Source organism: Mobula hypostoma, chromosome 9 (genome assembly GCF_963921235.1).
Source record: "Mobula hypostoma chromosome 9, sMobHyp1.1, whole genome shotgun sequence".
Lineage (NCBI taxonomy): Eukaryota > Metazoa > Chordata > Chondrichthyes > Myliobatiformes > Myliobatidae > Mobula > Mobula hypostoma.
Window position 1 is genome coordinate 138114155 of NC_086105.1, and position 26367 is coordinate 138140521.

Below are 26367 nucleotides of genomic sequence, written 5' to 3' on the forward strand. Positions count from 1 at the left end.
GACCATAGGAGAAAGGGAAGGAGGAGGGGACCCAGGGAGAAGTGATAGGCAGATGAGAAGAGATAAAAGGTCAGAGTGGGGAATAGAGGATGAGGGGAAGGAAAGAGAGGGGAATTTTTTTTACCAGAAGGAGAAATCAATATTCATGCCATCAGGTTGGAGGCTACCCAGATGGAATATAGGGTGTTACTCCTCCACTTTGAGGGTGGCCTCATCTTGACATAAGGATAGGCCAAGGACCAACATGTTGGAGTTGGAATCGGAATTAAAATGTTTAGCTACCGAGAAGTTCTGCTTGTGACGGATGGAGCAGAGGCGCTGGATAATGCGGTACCCTCAATTTACAATGGATTTCTCCAGTATAGAGGAGGCCACATCAGGAGCACTGGACACAATAGACAACCACAGCAGATTCACAGGTGAAGTGTTGCCTCACCTGGAAGGACTGTTTGGGGCCCTGAATGGAGGTGAGGGAGAAGGTGAATGGGCAGGTGTAGCACTTAGGCCACTTGCAGGGTCAGTGTCGGGAGGAAGATTAGTAGGGAGGGACAAATGGACAAAGGAATCATGGTGGGAGCAATCCCTGTGGAAAGCAGAGTGGGGGGAGGTAAAGATATGTTTAGTGGTAGGATCCTTTTGGAGATGGCAGAAGTTGCAGAGGATGATGTGTTGTGTGAAGGTTGTTGGGGTGGTGGATAAGGACAAGAGGAACTCTATCACTGTTAAGGCGGCTAGAAGATGGGGTGAGTGTGGACATTCAGGAAATGGAGGAGATGCAGATGAGGGCAGCATCGATAGTGGAGGGAGGAAAACCCTGTTCCTTGAAGGAGAATGACATCTCTGATGTCCTGCAGTGGAAAGCTGTGTCCTGTGAAAAGATGTAGCAGAGGCAAAGGAACTGAAAAAGGAATATTATTTTTACAGGAGATAGGTGGGAAGAGGTATAGTCAAGATAGCCGTGGGAATCAGTAGGTTGATAAAAGATGTTTAGACAAAGTACCTGTGGAATTTTACTTCAGTCTGATGGTAAGTCATATTATCAAAATGTAAAGTGTCAAATGATTCAAAAGAAAATGTAAAGCAATTTTCAATTCAAAGAGTAGATGTGATCTTAGACAAGACATTGAAATAACTCTTATTTTTAAAAATGATTTGAGGTTTTATCTTTCATGAATCAATTGGTCCACATGCAGTAATTTTAATGGATGTATATTTTCATATGTATTTGATCATAAACCCGAAACAAGTGAGAAGTGGATGGAAAGCCATGTCTGTTTAATGGAATCAAGAACGTAGAGGAACCTGGATTTACAGTAACATATGGAATAGAAAGTGGTACTTAAAACAATTTTTCTACACGTTAATTTCAAGACTACGCTGAACTGAAATCTGCAAGTTATGCTAGGAAGGTTGCATGTTAATCTTTAATTTCACTGAGAAGACTTTAAATTTGTGCGTGTGAGTATGAGAGAGGATAAATGGCATTATGTTACTAATTCTGTTAGTAACTATTACTATAACAGGCACCTATGAAAATTAACAATGGCTTTTGTTATGTTTTGTAACTTAAAACATTAAATTAATTCAAAGGAAGACATAGTAGTCTAAAATGTGTCTAACTGTGTTTACTTTAAGCTCGGTGCACACGTATCACATGGTAGCATGATGATGTAAACAATTCACATATATAAAACCCATAATGAATTATTTAAACAAACAAGAATGCCTAATCTATATATATACATACACACAAATACACGCACACAAGATGATTCAAATATTACTGAAATATTAAATACACAATAGTTTTCATACACAAATGCATTTGTGAATTTACTGGAGGAAATCTGGTTCACTATTAATGTATAAGGAATATCAGGGAGTAACGATGACTGAGGAGAGGATGGGTTCGTCTGGGAACGTTGAGTTAATGCAATAAGAAAATATGATCATTTGCTGGAATCATTGAGATTACGATCGTGTGCACACTTCAAAATTAAGAATTGATGAGACGGGGAAGGTGGAGTGCTGACTGTTGTCATGAATAGACTGGGGGAATTATAGAAGACCCATAGATGATAATAACATTTTCATTTAAAGGAGCCTACAGTACTTCTAGTCACCTTACAGTTCTGTAATGCATAAATTGTATAATCAGAGCATTCTTCTTTGTCTTCTAAGCCCATCATCTCTCCTGGGTAAAGGCTGCTGATAGCAGCTCATCAGAATCCTCTGTCCTGGGCAAGTCTTTCGCATTCTCCCAGGTATAGCCCATCTTCTTAGTGTATCCTTCCTCTCCCAGGGATGAGGTCTTTGGAACTTTGTATCTGTAGCTCTGGGCTTTTATGGGATGGGGTTGCTAGCCCCATGCCCAACCCTCCTCCTTTCACATTTGGGTTTGAGACTGTCCATGATGGAATTATAATCAGAGTATACTTAAAATATCTTTTGATAGCTTGTTTCTGAATTATTGACCAAGCCATCCACGTGCTGCATATAGGTGAGGAAATTTCTCAGAATGATTTCCGATCATGTTTCATTCTGGTGGATACCACTGTGCTAGTCCAAAGAGCAGTTGGCTGTCTGGTTAAAATTCTACAGTATTGCATTATGCACATGAATACTGTGCAGAGTTATAGCATAACTAGGACATTGGCCTTAGTAAAGCTGTCTAATCATCAAAAGCAGATTTCATTTAAACATTTATTGATTGAACAATTATTTGCTGAACTGGGATAGCAATCATTAAAAGATACAGAAAGGGAATTGTACAGAGATTTTATGCTTTTATTCATTTCATTATTTAAACTCTTGCTCACTTAAATGGATCCAAGAGCACCACAACCTTGACTTAGTGTTTGGAGGCTTGCGTGTCTCAATGACCTGGAGAGCTATGTTGGCTGGAGTCAGGGCTTTATGCTTTGGCTCTTGATAGGGTCACCCATGCCAAAAAGGTCAAAGGGTAGAGGCGTCCACTGGTCCTCCAGATTTGGGGGTTCAGCTCAGGGCTAACAATCCTGACCGAGAAAACAAAACTTACAGAAACAGAACTAAAGAATCCTTCTACATATGTGCATGAAAGCATTCCTGAGTCTCCACCTGGGACTTGCATGACTGATAGTAGTGAAGACTGAGCTACTTACATGATAAAGGAGGCACTGAACACTGCCACAGATGGAAGACCTTCATTGCTGGCCTAAGTGCCAGCGTGTAACAGGGAGTAGGTAGGTAGGTCAATTAAATGTGGCCTGATTGTTCATATAATACACTAATAATAAATTTACTAATCCAGATTCATAAGCTACTGGTTGAAAATTTGGAACACTTGATCCAACAGGCATATAAATGAAGAGTCTAGGTAAAGATTGGAAGTGGAAAGAAAAGTTTCACTCAGCAACAGACAGCAGGAATTATATGTTAAATCCATAATAATAGCACAGTTATCCATCATATTTTGTGTGACTGGGTAATTAGGATACCTAGAGGTTGCCAAATTTTCTTCAGATACCTGAAGTGTAAAAGAGGAGGCGAGAGTAGATATTGGACCACTAGGAAATGATGCTGGAGGGGTAGAATGGGGGACTATAAACGGCAGATGAACTGAATAAGTATATTGCATCAGTCTTCACTGTGGAAGACACTAGTAGTATGCTGGAAGTTCAAGTGTGTGAAGTTGCCAATGCCAGAGAGAAGATTCTTGGGAAACTGAATTGTCTCAAGGTAGATAAGTCACCCAGACCAGTTGGAGTACACCCCAGGGTTCTGAAGAAGAGGTGGATGAAGAGATTGTGGAGGGATTAGTAGTGATCTTTCAAGAATCAATTGTTTCTGACATGGTTCCGGAGGAATGGAAAATTGCAAATGTCACTCTACTCTTCAAGAAGGGAGAGAGGCCAAAGAAAGGAAATTATAACCAAACTAGTCTGACCTCAGTGGTTGGGAAGATGTTGAAGTCTATTGTTAATTATGTGGTTTTGGGGTACTTGGAGGCACATGATAAAATAAGCTGTAGTTAGCATTGTTCCCTTAAGGGGAAGTCTTGCCTGACTAATCTATTGGAATTCTTTGAAGAAATAACACGTTAGGATAGACAAAGGTGGTGAATGTTGTGTACAGTACTTGGATTTTCAGAAGGCCTTTAACAAGGTGCCACACAGGAGGCTGCTTAACAAGTTAAAAGCTCATGGTATTACAAGAAAGATACAAGAATGGATAGAGCCTTGACTGATTGGCAGGAGGCAGAGTGGGAATGAAGGGATCCTTTTCTGATTGGCTGCCGGTGACAAGTGGTGTTCCACAGGGGCTGTGTTGGGCACTGTCGGTCAATGACTTGGATGATGGAATTGATGGCTTTGTGGCCAAGTGTGAACAATATGAAGATAAGTGGAGGAGCAGTTTTGAGGAAGTAAAGTGGCTGCAGAAGGATTTGGACAGATTAGGAGAATGGGCAAAGTGGCAGATGGAATTCAGTATTGGGAAGTATATGGTCATGCACCTTGGTAGAAGAAATAAAAGCGTAGACTATTTTCTAAATGGAGAGAAAATTCAAAAATCTGAGGCGCAAAAGGACTTGGGAGTCCTCATCAAGATTCCCTAAAGGTTAACTTGGAAGTTGAGTCAGTGATGAGAAAGGCATTCATTACAAGAGGACTAGAATATAAAAACAAGGAATATAATACTAAGGCTTTATAAAGCACTGGTGAGGTCTCACCTGGAGAATTGTGAACCATTCTGGGCCCCTTATCTATGAAAAGATGTGCTGACATTGGAGAGAAATCAAAGGAGGTTCGTGAAAATTATTCCGGAATTGAAAGGCTTATCATATGAGAAGCGTTTGACGCCTGAGCCTCTACTCACTGGAATTCAAAAGAATTAGGGGTGGCCTCATTGAAACCAATCAAATGTTGGAAGGCCTCAATAGAGTGAATGTGGAGAGGATGTTTCCTATGGTGGGGGAGTCTAAAACCAGAGGACACACAGCCTCAAAATAGAGGGGCGTCCTTTTAGGATGGAGATAAGGAGGAAATCCTTTAGCCAGAGAGTGATGAATCTGTGGAATTTGTTGCCACAGACAGCTGGGGAGACCAAGTTATTGGGCATCTTTAAGGCAGAAGTTGACAGGTTCTTGATTAGTCAGGGCATGAAGGGATATGGGGAGAAGGCAGATGATTGGGGCTGAGAAGGAAAATAGATCAATCATGATGAAATAGCAGAGCAGACTTGATGAGCCAAATAGCATAATTCTGCTCCTATATCTTATGGTCTTAAAGTCATGCCCATTTTAGAATCTATCTGTTCACCCCGGCCTTCCAGGGTGAGGGGCACGTGTCACAAACTACTCTGTCTTTGAATTGTTCAACGTGGTTCTTCCAAGTAATGTATGCTCAAGTGGCAGGAAAATAAAATAGACATAAGACAATTCAGGTACAATTCTAAATTTATTGCTTTCACTGTTAATGGAAACATTCCAATTTAGGTGGTAGAAAATTTAACGTACTAATGATCTGTTATTATATAATTTTTACAGCAGTTGTAGACTTTCTTTTCCTATGTTATAGAATATTAGAGCAAGGCCCATCACGTTCTATGCCGGGCACAGCATCCTCCCTGTTAGTATCAGTTGCCCACATTCAGCTCATGACCCTCCAAGTCCTTTCCCTCCGTATACCTATCCAAATGCTTCAAATATTGGGATTCTTTTTTTAATGAAACAAGGTGTACCACCAGTTATAGTCTTCCGACTATACTGCCTTAATTGTTTCATTATATTTTCTGAATGTATTCCTTTGAGGTCAGTTGCAGAAATTAAGTGTCAAATTTGTTGTCTTGGTTGTGACAAAGCATGTCTTAACATACCTTGGTGATTTGATCACATGAAGCGTCATCCTAACACCCATTCCTGATCTTTAAACAGCCTCCAAAGACCAACTAGTATGCATTTTTTTTTGCTATTGTCTGAACATTGGTCATGTTTATGTTCAACAAAGGATATTCAAGCAGCGTGATTTGTGCTGCAGGTTATGGCGAGAAGGCAGGAGAATGTGGCAGTGAGAGAAAACTAAATCAGCGGAGCAGAACTTGATGGGCTGAATGGCCTAATTCTACTCCTATGTCTCATGGTGTTATAGTCTTTATTTTTCTTAAAACCCTGAAATTAGGCTCTGGCATTTCTTTTATCATTATTGCACCATTTAGTCCATATGCTCATTGCTTGCTCACTATAGGAGATACGTCTCTACCAAAGGAGTTGTAAAGCACTTCTTCCCTCCGCCAGCCTGCAGGTCACCCTTAGGTAAGTTGTAAGTTGTAGCACGTGCTTAGCAACCCCCCACCCAAAATCAGGGTCACGTGAAACCATGGGAACAGGTGGTGGATGGTCATAGGAGCAGCTGGTGCTCATCACAAGTGACCACTGACTCCAGGCAGACAATCTCTGAACAGTATAGATAATGGCTGGGGTCACCCGCCTCATAAAGACACTGCCCAGAAGAAGGCAATGGCGAACTACTTATGTAGAAAAGCATGCCAGGAGCAATCATGGTCAAAGACCATGTTCGCCCACTTCGTTCAACACTACACATAATGATGACAATGATACTCAGTACTTGAGAAAAACAAGTTAGAGTCCAAATGCCTCGTGACTGGAATTTGAATTTGAGTACATAGCATAACATTGTAACTCAGTGACCCAATTTGATTTAATAATTAATGTAGTTACCTCGTTCATGGTCTGTATTCCTCTATGTTACGTATCATTGCTGTATGTCTGTCTTTATTGTGTGTTTGATTCTCTTTTCTCCCAAGATACAGAATGAACATCCTATTTGTTCCATTTCGCGTGCTGAAGCTACCAGTAGGAAGTGTCAATTCATCCTACCTGTCTAATTGCAATCGAGGAGCTTTTGGGATACCAAAGACACATGTAAGACTATTCTTCTCAGATAATAAGAAGAGTAAACCTAAAAACGTCACAGACTATGAATCGATGAAGCAAGAGTACAAACCACAAGTGCCAAAATACTTCAATTTTGCAAGTGATGTCCTTGATAAATGGAGTGACATGGAAAAGGTAATGACAGTTCATTTTTAGGTGCCAAATCGGTAATGTGTGATTTAAAATTTAAATATTCTATGGATTCAACAATATGTTTCAATTATATTTAAATATTTTTAAATTATATTGTTTTTTTTAAAGGTTTGATAAGTTTAGTTAAACTTTATGACGTGACAACCAGTAGAGGTAGCCGCCCAGTGGTGCAGTCGGACTTCGAGGCGAGTCGTCCCAGGTTTGAAACCGACCGCCTCTTTGCACGCTTTCCTTCCATGCTGGGTTGAGCATCACGCTAAAGAAATGGCAAGGTTGCCTCCTGACATGCCACAAGGTCGCAACAACCAGTAGAGGAGATAAAATGATTTTCCTAATTTACAAGAAGTTACAAAAACACGAATTATTTTAAATCCAGTTAAAAAAAACACAGACATTAGAAATATGGCATGTTGCTGCAGAGAATTTGCAATACAAAATTCAAATTATTGCAGTGCCAATAATTAGCAAGCTTGTTTGAAGAATATGTTTCTGAAAAACTAAATTGATTACGATGTTTTTACATTGGGAAAGCATTGTGATGTGCTCTTAATCAGATAACCTTAAGATTTTACTTTTGCATTGCTATTTCTGCTGATAGAATGGAAGCAGAGGTTCAAACCCTGCTTTGTGGTGGCTCAATCAAAGAGGACAAGAAGTGAAATGGAGCTTCCAGGACCTTGCTCTTTACTCCAAGAAGGTGGCCAATATCTTATCTGATGCATGCAATCTTCAATCAACTGATCGAGTTATTGTTATCCTGCCTGTCATTCCAGAATGGTGGCTGTTGAATGCAGCATGCATGAGAACAGGTAAGAACATTAAACTGAACAGTGCAAAGAGACATACACTTGGTGGCCATTTTATCAGGTACATCTGTACACCTCCTTGTTAATGTGTTAATGTAAATATTTAATCAGTCAAATCATGTGGCAACACCTCAATGCATAAAAGCATGCAGACATGGTCAAGAGGTTCAGCTGTTGTTCAGACTAAGCATCAGAATAGGGAAGAACTGTGATCTAAGTGACTTGGACCGTGGAATGATTGTTGGTGCCAGACAGGGTGATTTGAGTATCTAAAAAAGCTGCTAATCCCCTGGGATTTTCACACACAAGTCTCTAGAATCTACAGAGAATGGTGCAATATAAAAAATCCATTGAGTGCAGTTCTATGGGTGAAAACGCCTTGTTAATGAGCGGGGTCAGAAGAGAATGGCCAGATTCGTTCAAACGGACAGGAAAGCAGCAGTAACTCAAATAACCAAACGTTGTAACAGTGATGTGCAGAAGAACATCTCAATGTAAAATGCATCGAACCTCGAAGTCGATGGGCTGCAGCAGCAGAAGACTACATCAGTTCCCACTCCTGTATCTAATCAAGTGGCCTCTGAGTGTATGTTTAATTTTTAGACATTTTTGCTGCATTAAGGCTAATTCATTTGAACATTCTATGATCATTAGTGAACATCTCTACCTCTGACCTTATAATTGAGGTAAGGTCATTCATGAAGCACCTACTTTGTGAATGAAAGGAAGGTAGCAGCAAAATTTACCACTTCAGTGAGTTTCACTCACCCTGGGAGCAGTACAGGAAAAAATTCCATAACTTTATTCAATTAGTCATGGCTACTGCTCTGACTCTCTGAGCTTTAGCTCCCAAGTGTAACTAATATTGCTGAATACCAATATCGAGGAACACTGTCTCGTTGAACTGTATCTGGGTATGTCTTGAATGATAATTACACTTGATTTGATTTGAATATGCCCGGCATTGTAATATGAAGGGTTAACACTATCGGCTGGTAGGAAGCTGCCGCCGCCACGTTAGTTATCGATTGACCCGTTCGAAGAACACTGCAACCCTTTCGTTCTGGTGCCATGGTACCAGCTTCTGGCACCGACATACTGTATATGTTCTCACTCTCTCTGGGTCACCGTGGAATTGTGTGAACAGGGCCGTGGAAAGTTTGGAGGTGTGCTGCACATAGGTGGCCTGGGTGAACACTTTACCTAATTCCCTGCAACAAGCAATGTTAGGTTCACGGATTTGGTAAAGGGGATACAAAATACCAACTATGGGTAAACTGTTAACCATTTATCAACAAAACAAAGGCAAACTAAAATATTCACTACCACTTTCAAGTTACTCAAATGTTTATCTTAAGTGTTCACTCAGTAACTCTGATCTCAAACCTCCACTGCCGTGCAGGTATACCCACTCATGGGGAAGGATTCGGGAGTAAACCCCAAGGGGAAAAATCCAGAGATGGAATCCCTAAGGCACCCTTATGTTGAGTTCAAATTTCCAACCTGTATCACATTTTGTTTTCATAAATCCTGTCAAATGTGAGCTTTCAATTCGTTCCAATTAAGTTTTAGTTACTAACTGCAAATATTTAGGCAGCTTTTTTTTTGTTCTTCTCCAAGGTACTGTACTGATCCCCGGAACAAGCCAGCTAACTCCCAGAGACATTTTATACAGGTTGCAGGCATCCAATGCAAAATGTATCATTACAAATGACGTACTGGCAGATTCAGTAGAGGTAGTGATGTCCAAGTGCCCATCGCTCAAAGCAAAGATGATCATATCACATAAATACAGAAAGGGATGGCTGAATTTCCATGATCTTTACCGGTTAGTACTTGTATGAATCCATTCTAAAATGATTGATGCTGCAGCACCTCAGAAGAAATGCATTTCAAATATATGTATAAATATTAGCTATTTTCAGAAAGTTTAATCAATCATTTTAGTACAAAGAATAGCAAACATTCTACTAATTATACAGCATGAATTATTTGTCAAGTAGTTTTAATGGATTGGAATACCAGTATGCATTAAATGGGGCTGAAAGCCTGTCTGTGTGGGGGTGGATGGGAAGGTGGGAAAAGGGGCTTGTTTTGCAGTTTTTGTTTTGTTGTCTTGTTGTTGTTTGCTCGTGTTCTTCTGCTGAACATAGTGGGCATGCAATGTTGGTGCCAGAATGTCTGGCGACACTTGTGGGCTGCCCCCAGCGCATCCTCAGATTATATTGGTTGTTAAGGCAAATGACACATTTCACTGTATGTTTTGATGTACCTATGACATATAAATCTGAATCCATTACTTCATATTTAATAGTTTCATAGTTTCTTACAACATTTGATAAATCAAGTCTATACTGGCACTCAAGTCTCCTTCCCCCACTTATTTCCCTGGCAGCCTACTCTGTTCTATATGCCTACCAACATTCATTAACACACAGCAGCTAATTAACCTACCAACAACATTCAGAGGGATTACATGTAGTCATAGTGAGTCTGGGGTCAGGACTGAACTTGGGATACTGGAACTATGGGACATAAAATTGCCAAGTGTACTGTAGATCATACAAAATACATACAGTACCTATGTCATCAGTTTTAGTACAAGCCATGTCAATTTTACACATGACGAAAACATTCCAAAGGACGCTTAAACTGGTCCCAGCACCACAACGCACAATTGTGAGGGAGTCTAAATCTGCCTATCCCTAGAGTTTGCGGTAACTTTATCACATCATTCTGACAGTCTGCCAGTCTGCAGCAGTTCATCACAGATTCACAATTAAGAATTAGAAGTAGCTGATAGTTCTCCAAGTGGTGACTAGAACCTGAGTCTCACAATATCATTCATGTAAATCATAATTATTGACAGAAATTTCAAACGCGGGTTGCTCCTGTGCTTTTATTAAACCAGAAAGTGCCGCTTGGATTTGCCATATTTAAACCTTTAGTCCTCAGCTTCATGACCCCAGCATAATGCAATCAATAACCTTTACCATGGTGGAGTAATGTAAAGCTCGTCATACCACATATTTATCAGAATCAGGTTTAATGTCACTGTCATAGGTCATGAAATTTGTTGTTATGCAGCAGCTGTACATTACAATTTAATTTAACACATAGTAAATTAATTAATTTAATTAACTATAAATAAATTAAATAAGTAGTGCAAAAAGGGAGGGAAAATGTAGTAAGATAGTGTACATGGGGTCAACGTCCATTCAGGAACGTCTGATGGCAAAGGAGAAGGAGCCATTCCTGAATCATTGAGAGTGTGCCTTCAGGTTCTGGTACCTCCTCCCTGATGGTAGCAATGAGAAGAGAGCATGACCTGACATCCGATTTCTAAATGGACGTTGAACCCATGAACACTATCTCAAATTCCTTTTAATTTTTTTTGTTTTTGCCCTACTTTTTTAATTTAACTATTTAATATATATACACACCTACTGTAGTTCACAGTTTTTTTCTATATTACCATGTATTGCATTGAACATAGACAGGTATATGGAGGAATCTAAGGTGGGGGCTTATATGGGAGGCAGGGTTTGAGGGTCGGCACAACATTGTGGGCCGAAGGGCCTGTACTGTGCTGTACTATTCTATGTTCTATGTCGAACTGCTGCCGCTAAGTTAACAAATTTCACGACATGTGCTGGTGCTATTAAACCTGATTCTGATATCTGCTCATATACAAACGGTACCTGTTGCAAACTTCATAATGTTATTGAGATCCACTCTGCTTCAGATCATCTGCAGTTCTAACCTTCATACGTGCCTTAGTTACTTCTGCATTTGACCATTCCTGTGCACCTTTCCATCCACTACACAAGATTATGCTCTCCAGAAACTTTGTTCTTGATATTTGAATGCTCGACAGTTCACTTCCATATCTGTGCTTCTCTGATTCTAACCTCTTGGGCGCACCAGACTTTAATCACTGCAGCTTTGCAACTCAAGTTCAAGTTCAAGTTTAATTGTCATTCAACCATACATGAATATCCATGATACAGCCAAATGAAACAGCATTTCTCTGAGGCCAAGGTACAAAATACAGTACCAACAGTCATATACAGCACAAGGTACATATAGCACATATAATTACAACAGCAGTAAACATACAGTCACACAAAAAATATATAACCCAAGTACCTTAGTGTCAAGTCTTGTAGATAGATGGTGCATGGGATGTTGTTGGCAAGAACAAGCTTGCATCCATCCAATCACCACCTGCTAATGCAGCCGCAAAAGAACACAATCCAGCTGTCTTCCACTGTGCTCACACTGGAGAGCAGCACGGATGGAAGGGGTCAGCCCCCAACCCATAGACACTTGCCACACCTCACTGCCTGCACCGTCCCTTCCCCTGTGCAGCTGCAACAGGCAACCCCACAGCATGAGGCCTGGTCCACGCCACAACCAAGGCCACGCAGCTCCCCCACCATCAATCTCACCAATGAACCAGTGAACCAGACTTGCAGTGCTCTGCATTACCAACATCCAACAGGGTCTGGCAGTCATAAGGAAAATGTCAAAGACAATTACTTGCACCATTGTTAGACTGTCCACCACCTCCGCGCACCGACTTGACATCTTCCTGCAGCAGGTGACAACACAGACCACAACTAGTCAAGCTTCTCTGCTATCAAGCAACTCGCTGATGGGGTACACCTGCTGTAGTACTTGGTGTTCTTAATATGCATCAGTACCTTACAGTTGTGACGAAAGACATGAAGGAAGAACAATTATACCTTTGATTGGACCCTGAGAGGACACTGTGATCATGTGTACCCCATCTTGCTGCTGGATTGCATTGTTCCATAGCTTTAGAGTCCAGTCCTCTAAACATCTACCTATCACTCCTCCTTTAAAATGCTCCTTCCAGCATATAGGTCTTTGATCAAATTTTCCTTATCTGTCCTGCTAACAATTTCTGTGGCTTAATACCAGTTTCTGTTCCATTATATTGTGTTGCAGAGCATGGGGACATCTGATTATTTTAAAAAGAATTCATTAGAGATGTTGTTATTGTTTGACAAGTGAAAGTACCTCACTGTTGAATTTTCAGAATGAAAAGTTACAGGTTTGACAAGAGTCTGAATTCTTTCTCTTAAGAAATGCATCCTCTGACCACAAATGTGCAAAGACCAAGAGTTTCGATCCATTGATCATTTTCTTTACCAGCGGAACCACAGGCGCTCCTAAGATGGTTCTTCACACACATTCCGGTTTTGGTATAGGCTTGACAGTGGCTGCAAGGTCAGAAAATAAAATTGTGTACCATTAATCTGGAGAACGTTTAATAAGCAATGTAAAATCTGAAACCTATGAGTTAGAATGTTTTTTTAAATGTTAGAGCTTTATTAAAGCTTAAGCCTGAATGATTAATTCTAAATGTGTTGTTGCAGCAAATAATAGGTTCACTATTTTTCTTATAGTCCTTGTCTAGCCTCCCTTGTCTCTCCAATTACTGTGTTACCGCACAATGTTAATTCTCTCATAAAGCATGAGACTTTTCTTGCAAGATTCAAGAAAGTGACCGTGACTAATTATGAAACCCGCTACTGTCAAATCTGAACCTAGACTCACCTAGCTTCTATCTATGTGCATTTTGGTAGAATTTAAGGATGCTATTCAGAAGGGAAACATTAGTTTTGTTTTAATCCTTTTATCTCACTCCTTGTTCTCACTGAATCAGTTCCTGAGGATTGGAGGGTGGCTAATGTAACCCTGCTTTTTAAAAAAGAAGGGAGAGAGAAACCTGAGAAAGCCTGACATTGGTGATGGGGAAAATGCTGGAGTCAATTATCAAAGACATGATAACAGCACATTTGGAAAGCAGTGAAATCATCGGACAATGTCAGCATGGATTTGTGAAAGAAAAATCATGTCTGACGAATCTCATAGAATTTTTTGAGGATGTAACTAGTAGAGTGGATGGGGAGAAGCAGTGGATGTGATATATTTGGATTTTCAAAAGGCTTTTGACAAGGTCCCACACAGGAGATTAGCGTGCAAACTTAAAGCACACGGTATTGGGGGTATGGTATTGATGTGGATAGAGAATTGGTTGGCAGACAGGAAGCAAAGAGTGGGAATAAACGGGACCTTTTCAGAATGGCAGGCAGTGACTAGTGGGGTACCACAAGGCTCAGTGCTGGGACCCCTGTAGTTTACAATATATATATTAATGACTTAGAAAAGGGAATTAAATGTAGCATCTCCAAGTTTGCGGATGACACAGAGCTGAGCGACAGTGTTAGCTGTGAGGAGGATGCTAAGAGGATGCAGGGTGACTTGGATAGGTTAGGTGAGTGGGCAAATTCATGGCAGATGCAATTTAATGTGGATAAATGTGAGGTTATCCACTTTGGTGGCAAGAACAGGAAAACAGATTATTATCTGAATGGTGGCCGATTAGGAAAAGGGGAGGTGCAACGAGACCTGGGTGTCATTGTACACCAGTCATTGAAAGTGGGCATGCAGGTACAGCAGGCGGTGAAAAAGGCGAATGGTATGCTGGCATTCATAGCAAGAGGATTCGAGTACAGGAGCAGGGAGGTACTACTGCAGTTGGACAAGACCTTGGTAAGACCGCACCTGGAGTATTGTGTGCAGTTTTGGTCCCCTAATCTGAGGAAAGACATTCTTGCCATAGAGGGAGTACAAAGAAGGTTCACCAGATTGATTCCTAGGATGGCAGGACTTTCATATGATGAAAGACTGGATCAACTAGGCTTATACTCTCTAGAATTTAGAAGATTGAGGGGGGATTTTATTGAAACATATAAAATTATAAAGGGATTGGACAGGCTAGATGCAGGAAGATTGTTCCCAATGTTGGGGTAGTCCAGAACGAGGGCTCACAGTTTGAGGATAAAGGGGAAGCCTTTTAGGACCGAGATGAGGAAAAACTTCTTCACACAGAGAGTGGTGAATCTGTGGAATTCTCTGCCACAGGAAACAGTTGTGGCCAGTTCATTGGCTATATTTAAGAGGGAGTTAGATATGGCCCTTGTGGCTATGGGGATCAGGGGGTATGGAGGGAAGGCTGGTGCAGGGTTCTGAGTTGGAGGATCAGCCATGATCATAATAAATGGCGATGCAGGCTCGAAGGGCCGAATGACCTACTCCTGCACCTATTTTCTATGTTTCTGCACCCATGTAGTGACCACAAGATCACTAATATCAAAATTGCTACTGGGTATCAACTACTTATTAAGCTCAAAAATTGAAACTGATATCTTCCTGGTCATTATAGTTCAATACTGTTATTTCATATTTCACTTGAAATGGTTCTTCAAGTAATTAAGAAGGTTCACATTATCAAAGAACAGCAACATGATCATCAAACACCCACCCATGCAAAAAAAATCACGCATTGGCAACAAGAGCATCAAACCCATCCCCAACCCCCAAGCTAGATTTCTAAAATATGTTTTATTACAATCAAGTGGCAAAAGGTTGACTACAGTGATGCCCTCTACCAGGTACTGGTTGGACCTCACAACTTCAGATGTGATGTGGAATACCTCAGATACTGGCTGGGCAAAGTCCTTGTGGAACAATGTCTTTACACCATGGATCCAAGGATCTTGTGTTTTTGCCTTGAGCATGCGTCAGTTTAATCCAGAACAAGTTTTGCAAGTAAGAAGCTATATCCTACCATTTCCTTTATCTCTGGAGAGAGATTATAATAGAATAGTTATATGTTAGAATAATCTCTGCTGGAGGTGTGGATCATTGAGTAAATCTGTTGGCTAATCCACAACTGACTGTTTTCCATCGGCATCCAAATGAAGTATTCCTTTGTACACTCTGATTGCAGTACACATGACTGACTGCATTAGTTCTTATTTAAAGTTATGATGCTGCCAAGCATTCCCTCTCATTACCTTCATTGATTAAGCTTCCTCCTCTTTGAAACAGACGTCTATTTTCCACTGAAAGGATCATAATGCTCCATAAACTGTAGTTTGTCAATGTTTGAATACCACTCAAACATTGGTCATTGTGATACCTTTCCCACGTTTGTTAAGTGGAATATTTGAGGAAGTTTTCCTTTTCTTATTTAATTATTTCCTGATCTCATCTATAGACGTGCTCTCCCTATTTTGCAATTTCTCTGCTCTAACTTATATCAATACTATTGTGCTCCTTGCTCTGAGCTACACCTCGTATTCCATCTAGGTAGCCCCCAACCCGATGGCATGAACATTGATTCTTCCATCTTGCAGTAATTTTAATCCCCTCCTCCTTCCCTCTTTTTCAATTCCCCACCCTGGCATCTTACCTCTTTTCCACACCTGCCTATCACCTCCCCCAGTGTCCCTCCTCCTTCCTTTTCTCCCATAGTCCAGTCTCCTCTCTCATCAGATTCCTCCTTCACCAGCCCCTTTTGCCTTTTCTACTTGTCACCTCCCAGCTCCCTACCTCTAACCATCCCACCTGGCTTCACTCATCACCTTCTGGCTTGTACTCCTTTCCCTCCCCCACCTTCTTATTCTGGCCTCTTCCCCCGTCCACCCCGCCCCCCCCGCCACTCTTTTTCCAGTCTTGATGAAGGGTTTTGACCCAAAACATCAACTGTTCAATGATTTCCATAGATGCTGCCTGACCTGCTAAGTTCCTCCAGCATTTTGTGTGTGTTGCTCTTGATAAACGTTCAGCATTTTTTTAAATATACAAAGATAGGTGCCTTAAATAAGATATGCTATTTGGTGCCCTGTGATGTTTAATGGATCCTGATGTGCTGACAATATAAAATTAGTTCCACTTCTATGCACGATTTACACATCAAAGTGTTGCAACTCCAGTAGATCATGATAACATTCCAGGTTAAATCGCACCTTCAGTGAAGTTGGACCAGATACTTCAGAATCATCTCTTAAAACTGAGTTTTAAAACAGATATATGTGATGGAGCTTCACTCTGACCAGCTCCATTATATCAAATATTTATGACCTGCTCATGTACTGTATGATGGCATAGGCTTGGAATTCAGGAACAAGATCTTTCCAAGTCAAGAATAACAATCCTGGTACAGGACTTCCATTTTGAAATTTAAAGAAATAAAGTATGTTTGTTTTTAAACTCTTTTATTTATTTAGTTACTTGTTGGGATACAGGGTGAAATAGGCCCTTTGAGCTATGGTGACAGTAACCCCAGCCTAATCATAGGACAATTTACAATGACCAATTAGTCTACCAACTGGTACATCTTTGGACTGTGGTAGGAAACCCAGGCACGCGGAGGTAATCCATGCTCTCATGGGGAGAATATACAGGCAGTGGCAAGAATTGAACCCCGGTCACTAGTACTGTAAAGCATTGTGCTAAACACTACACTGCTGTTTCCCCGCAAGAATAACTCAGCTATTTATTAGCAGTTTTGTGTACAGTCCTGCTTGAGGCCAAATGCTTCATCACCAGACTTCACCAACAAGCACCAAGACCTACCCTGGCAGGCGGAGAGAGGGGCCCTTCCAGTCAGATCCCTCCTGTATGCCCGTGGTATCATCTCCACAACCCGCTGCCCACAGGAGGACTGCAGTGGGGACGAATCGGTGGCCCTGCTCTTTGTATACTGTGGGTGGAGAAGGTGTGGAGGAAGATGAACAGGCTTGTGTCACGTTTCATCCGCAGCAGCTGTGTAACAGAGGACATTCTGAATTACAGGCTGTTCCCAGGGAGTGCACAAGGGGACAAACATCAGGTGCTGCTGGCAGGTCATCAACTTGGTGACAGACGCACTTTGGTCGGCCCGAAACTTAATGACCTACCAGCACGTCGAGATGTCCATAGCAAAATGCTGCCGACTGGCACATTCCCGGCTGCAGGAGTACGGGTTGAAAGACACACTGAAACACGGTGCAGCTACTGTAAGGGTTCATTGGGGAAGGACCATGATTCAGGGTTTTTTCTCCCGCTGCAGAGCGGGGGGCTGCATGGGGGTGGGAGAGGAAGCCCCTCAATTACGGTTACATTGCCTTCATACAAAACCCCAGAGTGTCACATGAGTGGCAGGAGTATCTTACACTGTATGGAAAGTATTGACAATGTCTGTAAAGAATGTAGAGTTTTTGAACAGTTTATTCTTGTAAATAATTTTATTTTGCTAAAATAAACTTGTTCCTTAAAGACTGATTTTCTGCAAGTGCTTTGCTTTTGCTCTTTGTTCTGGATGGTAATTTCTTTTTCTTAAATGTTCCTTTCCTAGATTTTATCCAAGTATCCAATAACGACCTTCTGTTCTACACCAACTGTGTATCGCATGCTTATACAGAGTGATGTCAGCAAGTACTATACTTTAAAATATTTTTGCTTCTTTTCTTATCTGTTTCTGCAAAACGCCGTTCAATTTTTTAACCAATTCCTATTTTGTTACCAATAGTTTTGTATGTTTTGAAGATGAAGATTCACCAAAGACTGTGGATCAGAATTCGTATACAAGTAAATGACAGGCATAAAGCTAATGTTATAAGAAATACTTCCAGCTCATTCTTCAGAAAGCAAACAAAATATCCACGGATGCTGACATCAAAAATAGAAACTGAAGATGCTGGGAATATTCAGCTTGTTATGCAGCATCTATAGAGAGGGGAAAAAAGTTTGTGTTTCAGGTTGAAAATCATTGGTCAGAAATGGGCACATTTAGGAAACAGAAATGTTTTAAGTTACAGAGAAGGTGAAAGGATGGAGGGAATAAAGGAATATCTGAGCGAAGATGGATCATCATCATTATTACGTGCTGTGTCATACGACATGGGTTATCATGGTCTATGACCATGATCGTCCTTGGAAATTTTTTTCTACAGAAGTGGTTTGCCATTGCCTTCTTCTGGGCAGTGTCTTTACAAGATGGGTGACCCCAGCCATTATCAATACTTTTCAGAGATTGATAATGTCTGTCTGGCATCAGTGGTCACGTAACCAGGAATTGTGAAATGCACCAGCTGCTCATACGACCATCCACCACCCACTCTCATGGGTTTGCATGACCCTGATTGGGGGGGGGGGGGGGCGGCTAAACAGAAGCTACACCTTGTCCAAGGGTGACTTGCAGGCTAGCAGAGGGAAGAAATGCCTTACATCTCCTTTGGTAGAGACATATCTCCACCCCACCGTACTAAAGGATGGACCGGGAGAGGGCACAGAAGGCTTTTTGCTGTTCCTTTTTCACACCTTGGGTGGCATTTTTGCCATTTCCTTAGCGTCTGTCTTTTTTTTTTTAACAAGGCCAAGTTGCTCAACCCAGTACAAATGGAAAGCGTTCAAGGGGCAAGCCAGATTCAAATCCTGGGCCATTCGTCTCGAAGTCCACTGTTGACGCCACTTCACCATCAGTCGGCTATAGAAGTCTTTTTAAAGGCTGCAAGTTTCTCTGAAGGAGGTGTAAATGGCGGAAGAAGAGGAGGGAGAGAAATAAAAAAGCAAAGCATGAGATATAGAAACTTTATCCTGAAATATTAATTCCATTTTTGTTCCCTCCATAAATGTTAAATGTTTGTAGTTTTTTTTTATTTCTAATACATCCTGAGGTTATACAAATTAGTTTAGTTAGGCATGTAGGAAAGGATTCACAAAGAGTACAGTATTTCTAAAATAAAGCAAAAACTTTATTTATTTTTATATATTGAGATAGAGTGTGGATTAGGCCCCTCTGGCCCTTTGAGCCACACCACACAACAACTTTATTTAATCCTAGCCTAATCACGGGACAATTTACAATGACCGATTAACCTACTAACTGGTACATCTTTGGACTGTGGGAGGAAACTAGAAACCCGGAGGAAACCCACATAATCACGGGGAGAATGTACAAACTCATTACAGGCAGCAATGGGATCTCCTTTGGGCCATTTGGCAATCTAAATGTCTGTCATATGAATAAGTATTCCTGACAATTAAATGTTATTTACTATGAATTTAGATGTTCATATTTTTATGGAATCTCTAACTGGTATTTTGAAAGAGTGTTCAGTGATACAGCTTGAAACAGGCCCTTTGGCCCAAATCATCCTACTGATCAAGTTGTCTGTGTTTGACCCATATCCTTGTAAACCTTTCCAATTCATGCACCTGTCCAAATGTCTTTTAAATGTCGTAGTTGTACCCACCGCTTGCAGCTCATTCCATATACCAGCCTCCTTTTGTGTGGAAAAAGTTGCCCTTCAGGTCCTTTCTAAATTTTTCCCCTTTCACCTTAAGCCTATGCCCAGTAGTTTTAGTCTCCTGTACCTTGGGAGAAGTGATGTGACCATTCACCTTATCTATACCCCTTTTGATTTTATATATCTCTATCAGCCTCCTGCATTCCAGGGCAAAGTCCCAGCCTATCCAGCCTCCCCATAGAACTCAAGTGCTCGTAACATCCTGGTGAATCTTTTCCACACCATCTCCAGCTTAATTACATATGTCTGGGCAATCAGAACTGCACACAATACTAGTGTGGTCTCGCCATCAACTTGCACAGTTGCAACATGACATCCTAGTTCCTGCACAAAAAAAAATGAACTGGTAGAAGAATTCGATACGTCAGGTAGCATCTGTGCAGGGAAATGGACAGTCAACTTTTCAGATTGAGATCCTTCATCTTTCCAGCATCTGTATCTCCTGCACTCAATGACCAATGAAGGCCAGTATGCTAAGCTTCTTCACCACCATGTCTACCTGCATCTCCACTATATACCTGTACCACTAGGTCTCTCTGTTTGACATCACTCGCAGGAACCTACCATTTACCATGTAAGTCCTACCCTGGTTTAACTTACAAAAGTGCAACAACTCACACTTGTCCATGTTAAATTCAATCCACCATTCTTTACCCACTTCCCCAGTTGATCTAAATGCTTTTGTATTCTTAGATAACCATCCCTGCCCTCCATGATATCACCAATTTTGATGTCATCTGCTAACTTACTAACCATCCAACTACAGTCTCATTCAAATTGTTAATGTACAAACATAGATAACAAACAAACATGAACTCAGTACTGATTCTCTGCAGCACATCATTAGTCACTGGCGTAATCTGGAAAACAACTTTGCACTACCACCCTCTAACTCCCGCCACCAAGCCATTTGTCTCCAGTTGGCTAGCTTACCCTGGATCCAATGTGATCTAACCTTCTGGACCAGCCTACCACGAGGGACCTTTCCCAAGACCTTGCTAAAGTCCATGTAGACAACATCCACTGCCCTGCCCTCATCAACACTCCTCATCAACTCTTCAAAAAATGTAATCAAATCTGTGCAACAAGGCCATGCTAAATACAGTATTCCTAATCAGAAACCTTGTCAAATGCAGGAAATCCTGAGCCTCATACTCCCCTCCAGTGACTTTCTCGATACTGATGTTAGGTTCACCAGCCTGTTGTTCCTGGTTTATACTTGCAGCCTTTCTTACATAAAGGCACATTTGCCACCCAGTACCTTACATGTGGCTAAAGATGATGCAAATATCCCTTCCAGGACCTCTGCAGTTTCTTGCCTAGCTTCCCACAATGTCCTACAATACAGTTAGTCAGGCCTTATGGACTTATCCACCTTACTATCCTCTTTTGTATCATGGATATGTTCCAAGACATCGCTATTCATTTCCCTTACTTCTCTAGCTCCACTGCTTTCCTCACAGTAAATCCAGATGAAAAATATTAAATTAAGATCAAGCTCCTGTAGCTGCACACATTGTTGATCACAGTGATCCTTAATTTTATATATAAATGTCATCTGCTCTCCTAGGAGCCTAAATGTTCATAATGTACTAAAAACAATGAACTTATTTCAATGCATGTTATATTCAGATCTTAATCTAGCAGCCCATAAAACAAAAGTTTAAAGCTCTGCATCACTTGGTCTGACTTTTTAAAACATAATTACATATTCAAAGAACTGTTCGAGTGCTGGTGAGTACACAAGCTCTGAGGTAAAGGAGAAGTGAAATCAGAAGAGCCCAATCTCACCTATTCTCCGAGATCAGCCTGAACTTGCCTGGGTAGGTTAAAGCTAGTCAACCCTCATAACAGAAGTGCAATCTAGAACTCTTCATAAGATTTATTAAAATCAGGTAAAGCATTGTTGAAGTTATAAAATATTAATACAAAAGAATTATATGAAATAAAATACTGCAAAAATAAAAAAAATGGAACTTCCATGCTCTAGCAATTTTGCAGAGTTTTAATTCTTTACTGCAACTGTAATTTTAGCTTAAGATTTTTATTTAACTCTGACTCAAAGTTCAATTTATCTTTGTGAAATTTGGAGGAGATAGTTTCCATTTAAACAGGCAATCAGTCCCATCTGCACTTCCCTTGCATGGTGCAAAATTTCACCCCACAAACTCCTCTTCTTTTGTAATACAAATGTTACCCTGTAACAACTGATCAACGCAAGTGTTTGTTTCAAACAATCTGAAACACATGTCCATGGACTATGGAAATAAATTATCAATGTTTCAGACCCGGACTCTGCATCTCTCCCCTTCCTTTCCAGTCCTAATGAAAGATCTCAGCTTGGAGAGTCGGCTGTTTATTCATTTTCATAGTGACTAAGTTTGCTGATGATACAAAGATAGGTGGAGGGGCCGGTAGTGCTGAGGAAACAGAGAGTCTGCAGAGAGACTTGGATAGATTGGAAGAATGGGCAAAGAAGTGGCAAATGAATTACAATGTTGGAAAGTGTACCGTTATGCACTCTGGCAGAAGAAATAAACGGGCGGACTATTATTTAAATGGGGAGAGAATTCAAAGTTCTGAGATGCAACAGGACTTGGGAGTCCTCATGCAGGATACCCTTAAGGTTAACCTCCAGGTTGAGTCAGTGGTGAAGAAGGCGAATGCAATGTTGGCATTCATTTCTAGAGGAATAGAGTATAGGAACAGGGATGTGATGTTGCGGCTCTATAAGGCACTGGTGAGACCTCACTTGGAGTACTGTGGGCAGTTTTGGTCTCCTTATTTAAGAAAGGATGTGCTGACGTTGGAGAGGGTTCAGAGAAGATTCACTAGAATGATACCAGGAATGAGAGGGTTAACATATGAGAAACGTTTGACCACTCTTGGACTGTATTGGAGTTTAGAAGAATGAGGGGGGACCTCATAGAAACATTTCGAATGTCGAAAGGCATGGACAGAGTGGATGTGGCAAAATTGTTTCCCGTGGTGGGGGAGTCTAGTGTGAGAGGGCATGACTTAAGGATTGAAGGGCGCCCATTCAGAACAGAGATGTGAAGAAATTTTTTTAGCCAGAGGGTGGTGAATCTGTGAAATTTGTTGCCACGGGCGGCAGTGGAGGCCAAGTCATTGGGTGTATTTAAGGCAGAGATTGATGGCTATCTGAGTGGCTGGGGCATCAAGGGTTATGGTGAGAGGGCGGGGGAGTGGGACTAAATGGGAGAATGTATCAGCTCATGATAAAATGGCGGAGCAGACTCAATGGGCCGAATGGCCGGCTTCTGCTCCTTTGCCTTATGGTCTTATGCTGCCTGATCTACTGTGTTCCACCAGCACTTTGTGTGTGTTGCTGTGGATTCCCAGCATCTGCAGAATCTCTTATGATTGTGCCCATGAACTGTTTAATTCAAATAGACTTTGTCATTTTGCATAGGTAAGTTGTCTTGAGGAAGAATGAGTTTGTCAGAACCTTGAAAAGATCTTACTCTAATAAAAACTCATCAGTTGAAGTTCTGTGGACAGTCATGTCAATGCAAACAGATGAGTAATTTGAATCCCTGGGTTACATTTGTTTGTACCTCTGTAAGAATGACTCCTTTTGCTGCTTCTCCAATTCCCAAACAGTTTTTAAAATCCTGTGGTTCCTCATGGCAAACCGGGATAGAAACTTTTGAGCAGTTTTCAGTCTCTGTGTGTTAACCAAACAATAAATGCATTGTTCAATGCAGATTATACCTACTTTAAACATTCATACTGTCTGTCAAGAAAAAAATGGATTTATTCAATTTGCTTTGCATGATATAATCAGAACTAAACTAAAGAGGCAATGGACCCTTCATCAAGACTGGAAAGGGAGGGGAAGGAAGTCGGAATACTGCCATGATAGGGCCACTCTGTCTGGGTAGTCTTCAACCTGACTGCATGAACACTGATTTCTATAACTTCCAGTAATTTCTCCCCACTTCCCCTTCCCTCTTTCTCTATTCCTCATTCTGGCTCCTCTCTTACCCCCTTCTTTGCTGCTCACCTGCCCATCACCTCCCTCTGGTACCCTTCCTCTTTCCCTTTCTCCCATGGTCCACTCTCTTTTTCAATCAGATTCGCTTTTCTTCAGCCTTATATCTTTTCTTGTTCTGTCTTCGTCCCCCTCGCTTTCCAGTGCTGTTGAAGAGTCTTGGTCTGTACATTTTCCTCCGTGGATGCTGCCTGACGGGCTGAGGACCTCCGGCAATTTGTACGTGTTGCTCGAGATTTCCTGCATTTGTAGAATCTCTTGTGTTTAAGGAATTAGACTGACGTTAAAAAACTGCACCATTTGGCCTGACATTTCTTTTTAAATTTAGGTACAAGTTCAAGAATCTCCAGCACTGTGCGAGTGCAGGTGAACCTATTAATCCTGAGGTAATGACTATCTGGAAAGAGCAGACTGGCTTAGACATCTATGAAGGATATGCTCAGACAGAAACTGTAAGTGCTTACTTTCCTTGAACTCTTTCAAATAAGGAACCCAGTCAGCTTTGGAATGAAGGGTCAAGCTCTGTCTCCTGGGATGAGTTCTTTAGTCTTTGCAAACAGCATGTAACGTCTGTAAATATAACTTCTCACTTTTTAAGTAACAACTATGGCTTTCAAGCCTCCTCTCCTGCACCCCTCCTACTTTAAAGAAATATGAGAAGCTGATGATTTAATTGACATTAAAGTTGAAATCATAAGTTCATATGCCTTTGCTGTTTTCCCCCATTCTATGACAAAACAAGCACCTCAAATACAGTATACAGTACTGCGCATTGCCAGTCTTAGGCATTGCCAGATTTTTTATATGGTTTCAGATGGTATGGCCTCCACAGGGCCCTGATCTCAACATCGTCAAGGCTGTCTGGGACAACCTAAAGAGACAGAAGCAAGCAAGACAGCCAAAGTCTGCAGAAGAACTGTGGCAAGTTCTCCCAGATGCTTGTAACAACCTACCAGCTGATTTTGTTATAAAACTGCACGTCAGAGTATCTACGAGAATTGATGCATTTTTAAAGACAGAGAGTGGTCACACCAAATATTGACTTGATTTCGTCTTTTTTTACTGTTTACTGTTCTTTATACTAATTTTTTTGATATTTAGAAACTTTTCAATTCATTATGTTGAAAGCATCTTCGTTTTACAGAATATTTTACATGTGCCTAAGACTTTTTCACAGTACTGTATCTAGATTCCCTTCAATTTCAAATCCACCAATATTACCGCCATCTGTTCCTCCAATAAAAACACTCATCATTTCTGTCCTTTCCATCTGATGCTGTTATCAAATCCTTGTCCATATTTAACAAAATTCCATATTGGATTTTCTCTGATCGAACTTTGCGTCCTGCCGCAGCACTGATAGAGACTAAACAGTAAACACTATGAGTAGAGACTGTAATCATAATATATTCTCCTTTATCCATTTGTACCTTTCTGCATCCTTTAGAATAGTTAACTCCACAATCATTTTGCAATACTCTTCCATCTCTGTAGGATTACCCATACTTTTAACTAACCAGTTAACTCAAATTACTTTTTTTCCTCACACCATATGATGATCAGCATTCTTTGCAAAATGTATGCTTCGATACATTCTGTTCCACACCTGAGTCTTTATAAGGCATTGGCCAGACCACACTTGAAATATTGTGGGCAGTTTTGGGCCCCTTATCTAAGAAAAAATGTGCTGGCATTGGAGAGGGTCCAGAGGAGATTCACAAAAATGATTCTGGAAATGAGGAGCATTTGATGGCTTTGGGCCTGTACTCACTAGAGTAATATAATGCACTACTTGTGATAGCAGTTCATTCCACACTCTCATGACCTTCTGAGTGAAGAAGTTTCCCCTTATGTTCCCCTTAAACTTTTCACCTTTCACCCTTAACCCATGACCACTGGTTGTAGTCCCACTCATTCTCAGTGGAAAAAGCCCACTTGCATTTACCCTATCTAGAGTATATCCCTCATAATTTTGTAAACCTCCATCAAATCTCCTCTCAATCCTCTACGTTCTAAGAAATAAAATCCTAACCTATTTAATCTTTCTTTATAACTCTGGTCCTGCAGACCCGGCACTTTTTCAATCTTATTTACATTTTTCCTGTAGGTAGGTGACCAAAACTGTGCATAATGTTCCAAATAAGGCCTCACCAATGTCTTATACAACTTCAACATATCATCCCATCTCTTGTACTCGATACGTTGATTTATGAAGGCCATTGAGTCAAAAGCTTTCTTTACGACCTCATCTACCTGTGATGCCACTTTCAACAAATTATGGACCTGTAT

At 40.9% G+C, this 26367-nt stretch overlaps 1 protein-coding gene across 10 annotated transcripts in view; it reads left to right on the forward strand.

The window, feature by feature from the left end:
- The window catches only part of acsm3 (acyl-CoA synthetase medium chain family member 3), a 44563-nt gene that overhangs the window by 3913 nt on the left and 14283 nt on the right, over positions 1 to 26367 (forward strand). For 3 of the 10 annotated variants that reach the window (XM_063059290.1, XM_063059292.1, XM_063059291.1), the window contains exons 2-9: positions 6805 to 7069; positions 7686 to 7896; positions 9514 to 9721; positions 13006 to 13149; positions 15381 to 15537; positions 18110 to 18189; positions 24223 to 24297; positions 24407 to 24530. In XM_063059290.1, the coding sequence (XP_062915360.1) occupies positions 6805 to 7069; positions 7686 to 7896; positions 9514 to 9721; positions 13006 to 13149; positions 15381 to 15537; positions 18110 to 18189; positions 24223 to 24297; positions 24407 to 24530 (1264 nt within the window). Of the gene's footprint in view, positions 1 to 1259; positions 1336 to 2181; positions 2265 to 6224; positions 6293 to 6804; positions 7070 to 7685; positions 7897 to 9513; positions 9722 to 13005; positions 13150 to 15380; positions 15538 to 18109; positions 18190 to 24222; positions 24298 to 24406; positions 24531 to 26367 lie in introns of those variants that run through there. The other 7 variants (XM_063059295.1, XM_063059286.1, XM_063059294.1 and 4 more) reach the window with 5 other exon arrangements.